The sequence below is a fragment of the Papaver somniferum genome, unplaced genomic scaffold (genome assembly GCF_003573695.1).
Source record: "Papaver somniferum cultivar HN1 unplaced genomic scaffold, ASM357369v1 unplaced-scaffold_131, whole genome shotgun sequence".
Lineage (NCBI taxonomy): Eukaryota > Viridiplantae > Streptophyta > Magnoliopsida > Ranunculales > Papaveraceae > Papaver > Papaver somniferum.
The window spans coordinates 5,135,305-5,140,284 of record NW_020622270.1 but is presented as its reverse complement, the minus strand read 5'-3'; the positions used below and the strand labels follow the sequence as shown (position 1 = coordinate 5,140,284).

At 36.0% G+C, this 4,980-nt stretch overlaps 1 protein-coding gene across 1 annotated transcript; it reads left to right on the top strand.

Moving 5' to 3' along the window:
• Window positions 1–468: 468 nt before the first annotated feature.
• LOC113332258 (protein DMR6-LIKE OXYGENASE 2-like) lies at window positions 469–2,388 on the top strand. The gene is made up of 4 exons (XM_026578831.1): window positions 469–766; window positions 850–1,085; window positions 1,658–1,985; window positions 2,063–2,388. The coding sequence occupies exons 1-4, from the start codon at window positions 554–556 to the stop codon at window positions 2,306–2,308; spliced, it is 1,023 nt and encodes a 340-aa protein (XP_026434616.1). The 5' UTR covers window positions 469–553; the 3' UTR covers window positions 2,309–2,388.
• Window positions 2,389–4,980: the final 2,592 nt, after the last annotated feature.

The following is a 4,980-nucleotide window of genomic DNA, read 5'->3' as shown; positions in this document are numbered from 1 at the left end:
GATGTTGTACCTTTATTAAATTTAATTCCGAACTGTAAAGTTTGTTATGTAAAAAGAACATGTAATAATGCAGCACATGTGCTTGCAAAATACAATGGAAAGTATGGCATTACCAATAGTTAGTATGATGAACCTCCAAGTGTATTTTCTTTTTTTTGAACACCAAAAGGGTAAATTATATTAAGAGATAAAAGTCGCTAGAGGTGACAAATGTCAAAGAAAAAATAAGAAAGCAAGTAATTAGCAATTGCGGATTACTGCCTCCCAATTACAAATAAAAGTACTCAAAGAGTATCCATCAAAAACCTCCAAGTGTATTACAGGGTCAGGTGCTGTTAAACATCAATCCTAGTTAGTAATAAAATTCCTTTTACGTATAAAAATAAATAAATCAAGTAGATATTTCTAGAAACCATTATCCACTAACTAGAGAAACCGACACATAAGGTAGTTTATATTTAACCTCTTACGTATCTGTTTTGAACGTCCACCACCCAACTCTCTCTTTCTCTCATAGTTCACGGATCTTGAGGTTTACGATCCATACTAGAGTATGGATAGAACTGTCAAGGACTTGACTGAATCAAGTGATCTTATATCAATTCCGTCAGAGTATGTGTTCCCTACAAATCCTGAGGAACTCGAAGAAGCCGAGCAGCAGATTCCCATAATTGATTACTACCTCCTCACTTCCGGTTCTCCCGAACAACGGTCACTTATCATCGAGGACCTTCGAAGTGCATGTCTCGAGTGGGGTTTCTTCATGGTAAACAAATATATAACACAAAAATTTAGCTCACAATTGGCACTTATTTTTATAACATAATCAGTTAATTTTCCGCTGTACAGGTGATTAATCATGGTGTGTCTCAGATTCTGATAAATGAAATGATGGATTTGTGTCTGGGTTTCTTTGATCTAAGTCCTGATGAAAAATCGGATTATGTTGGAAAACATGTTTTGAATCCTATCAGATGTGGAACCAGTTTTAATACTTCAGTTGAAAAAATTAACTTTTGGAGAGATTATCTCAAGATTCTTGTGCACCCAGAATTTCACGCCCCGCTCAAACCACATGCTTTCAGGTAAACAATTACCCTATAACGTGTACCGCTAAAATTTTATACGGGCAGACGGGAAAAAAAACCAAAAAAAAAAAAAACCCAAAAAGAAGTCATACAGCTTTAGAAATGTGGATTTCTATGTTTATGTTGTTAGACTATCATAAAGTCCGTCATACAGAGTTTCGCCTGACAAATAATTTGGCCGATCCGAGCTGGTTCGATCAAATAGAACATCCATCATGTATTACAGAGTTTAGACTACATGCATAAAATTCTAAAATGGTGAAGTTTTTTGCACAAAAACTGCTTATCTGAGATTTTAATTTGATTGGTCACGCAATTATTAACTGGTTTCATTATTGTGTGTGTAAAAAGCAAACATTAGGAAAAAGCAAACAGTTAAAAATATAAAAATCCACATTGATAATTCACCCGAAAAACGCTACCTCATTTGAAGTTTGCGTTTACTGTTAACTGCCAGTTGCTAGCACTTCGAAAAGGAAAAAAAATAGCTCCTAGCACTTCAATATACTGAAAGATTTCACACGAAAACAGATGTGATGACGTGTTGGAAGTTCGATTTATTTATGCAGAGATATTTCATATGAATATTGCAAAAGATCAAGAGAAGTAGCAATGGAATTGCTTAAAGCTATATCAGAGAGTTTAGGCCTTGAAGAAGATTATATTGAGAAGGCATTAGAAACCAAATCTGGTTTACAAATATTGATTGTAAATCTTTATCCTCCTTGCCCACAGCCAGAACTCGCCATGGGTATGCCTCCACATTCTGACCATGGACTTCTCACACTACTCGCTCAAAACGAAATTGGTGGATTGCAAATCAAGCACAAAGGAAAATGGATCGCTGCAAACGCTTTACCAAATTCTTTTATGGTTAACATTGGTGATCACATGGAGGTACACACATTTTCTCACTTAATACCCGATTTGAGTGCATTTTTTTGCTCTAACTGCATATTTCACTGATTTCGTAGATATTAAGCAACGGGAAATATAAAAGCATTTTACATCGAGTTGCAGTGAACACTAAGGCTACAAGGGTAACTGTGGTTACTGCAAACGGACCATCTTTGGACGCTGTAGTAACTGCAGCTCCAGATTTAGTTGATTGCGAGAACTATCCCCCGTTATATCGAGGGATGAAATATAGAGAATATGTCGAGCTTCAACAGAGCAACCAACTTGATGGAAAAACATGTTTGGATCATATTCGTGTTTAATATGTACTAATTTTTATGCACACTACTACTAACTAGTTGTCCTTGAACGATGCTCTAAAATAAACTATTCCGACCAGGAACTACGTGTGTACTATTCTATGTATTTAAACTGTTAAATAGTACCACATCGCCTAGGGCAACCTAGGATCCATGCTTAATAAGCCATGGGCAACCCTAACCTTGCAAGCCGGTTTTCGAGGTTAGTTAGGTCCGGGGATTTCTAACATGGTATCATATCCAGGCCCCTCTCAACCCACCCATGTCCATCCGTGTGTCCGTGGTTTCCGTATCACCCATCAGTGTAGCCCAGTCAGCCACCCATCAATGTAGCCCAGTCAGCGGCTGTCATAACCATCAGTTCAGTGTAGCCCTAGTCGTTGAGGGGGGTGTTAAATTGTACCACATCGCCTAGGGCAACCTAGTATCCATGTTTAATAAGCCATGGGCAGCCCTAACCTTGCAAGCCGGTTTTCGAGGTTAGTTAGGCCCGGGGATTTCTAACATAAACAAGCCCATTTATTTTCCATGCCGAACAAGTGTATGGGCTGGCTCATTCTAGAGAGTGTGACTTGTCCGAGATCAGATCAATCTTTTCAGCAATAAACCAGAACGGTTTTTTGGGGACCATGGTTATTTTGGGGGACCATGGTTTTATTTTGGGTAAAGACATTAGAAGTAAATCTAGGTCACCCCTTATCTAGATATTTATATTAATACCTAAATTACCCTCTTGATTAATTTTTTGGTAATGATTAGTTAGTGTTAGTTAGTGTTAATAATAGTTAGCGTAGTGATTAGTAAAATGATTAAGCAGAACTATTGAGAGAGTAAAGTTGGAGAAGATGAAGAAGGAAAACATGAAAAAGAAAGGATTTTACCTACCACAACCGAAGGAAGAGTATTTGGGTACCCAAGTATGTTTCAAACTTAGATAATGTTGGTTGAATTGCTCCAAATTTTCAAAAAACTGTAAATTTTTAGGGTAGATTTGGGCTTGTTCGGTTACTTTATGTGAAGAACAGGTTACCGAACTCATCTGAAAGTGTAGTTCGGTTACCTTTTCCATATACGCAGGTTACCGAACTCATTCTTTAATGGAGGTTTTTAGTTGTTCGGTTACCTTTTCCATACACGCAGGTTACCGAACTTTGTTTATAGGACTTACAGAGTAATGTTCGGTTGGTTCGCAAACTTTAACCCAACAACATATCTAACCGAACTCCACATGTATGCAATTAGTGAAGAGTTCGGTTTGTCAAGATTTTTTGCGAACAAACCGAACATAGTGGAACAAGTTCGGTTAAATTGAAACTCAACATAGTAGACAAAATAACACAGTTCGGTTACATTGGAAAAAAAATTCTTTTTGGAATATAAGTAGAGTTCGGTTACTAGATAGTTTTAGAAATTTTTGCGAACCAACCGAACAAGGTAGGTAAAGTTCGGTTATATCATAACTCAACATAGTAGGAAAAACAACACAGTTCGGTTACATTTTTTTTTTTTTGTATTATGGGTAGAGTTCGGTTACTAACTAGTTTTAGAATTTTTTGCGAACCAACCGAAATCGGAGTTCGGTTATGAAAATTTAAATTAGTGATAACCGAAGTGTTCTTCGTGTTCTTGGTTTCAGACGTTCGGTTACAAAACTAGTTTTTTTAAAACTATTCCTAACCGAACATGCCACTTTAACATCCATTTAAACCATATTTTGATGATTTCTACTCAATTTTCCTATCCAAAAACGAATTAAAAAGATTGATGGGTTTTTCAATCGAACGAGGAACGTCAAGGAAAGAGAGAAGAAGAAGAGAATAAACTTTTTTTCAAAACTAAAAATTTTCGATTGCTCTTTTGATTTTGATTTGATTTTGATTTTGGTTAATAAATTCATTTAGATTAGATGTATATGATTAGATTTATATAGTTATTAAGTTAGTTTTAATTTAAATTAAGGTAAAGGGTAAATGGGTATTTACCTAACTTTGGGATACCCCTTATAAGTATAGGGAGGTTGGCCTAATAAGACCATGGTCCCCCAAAAAAACCATGGTCCCTAAAAAATCGTTCATAAACAAATGCCAAACTATAACAATTACCTCCTTGAGACAAAAGAATCTTTTCCCAAAGAGTACCAGAATATCATTTGTGGAATCTTTATGAGATAGCAATAAGTAATACATACATGTTTCATGAATCATCCAAGACTTAGAAGAAAGTACGTCCTTATATCATTGTCGATTGATACTCCAACTTGAAAATAAAATCTCTTAGGATTCAGGAAGAAACATCCTTGTTAGATACTACAACACGGCTTCATGCTTTTTTATATAGAGAAGGGAAAATTATATTAAAAAATTAACACTAATGGAAGTGATGAATGCAAAAATATAAAAAAGTGATATTTTGTATAAAAGTTGTATGTTTATAATCTAAGTAGGGTCTGGATCGAAAATGATGCAGTTGATGTATTTGGGTTATAGTCTTGCAAACTAACCAAAGACCACTCCCTCAATCACCCTTGTCTGTCAAAGAATCGTCTGACAGCAGCCCACAAGAATCAGGTTATCATGGGAAAGGTGCAAATTCGTCTACTGCCAGACGAAAAATTTATGACAATGTGGCAGACCTACAAAAAGCAAAAGATAGGCACCTTTATGGATTCAGGTCTG

Coding starts and splice junctions, on each gene's coding strand:
- LOC113332258 (XM_026578831.1), top strand. CDS start 554: ATGGATAGAACTGTCAAGGACTTGACTGAATCAAGTGATCTTATATCA. Junction 767..849: donor TCGAGTGGGGTTTCTTCATG/GTAAACAAATAT, acceptor TCCGCTGTACAG/GTGATTAATCATGGTGTGTC. Junction 1,986..2,062: donor ACATTGGTGATCACATGGAG/GTACACACATTT, acceptor CTGATTTCGTAG/ATATTAAGCAACGGGAAATA.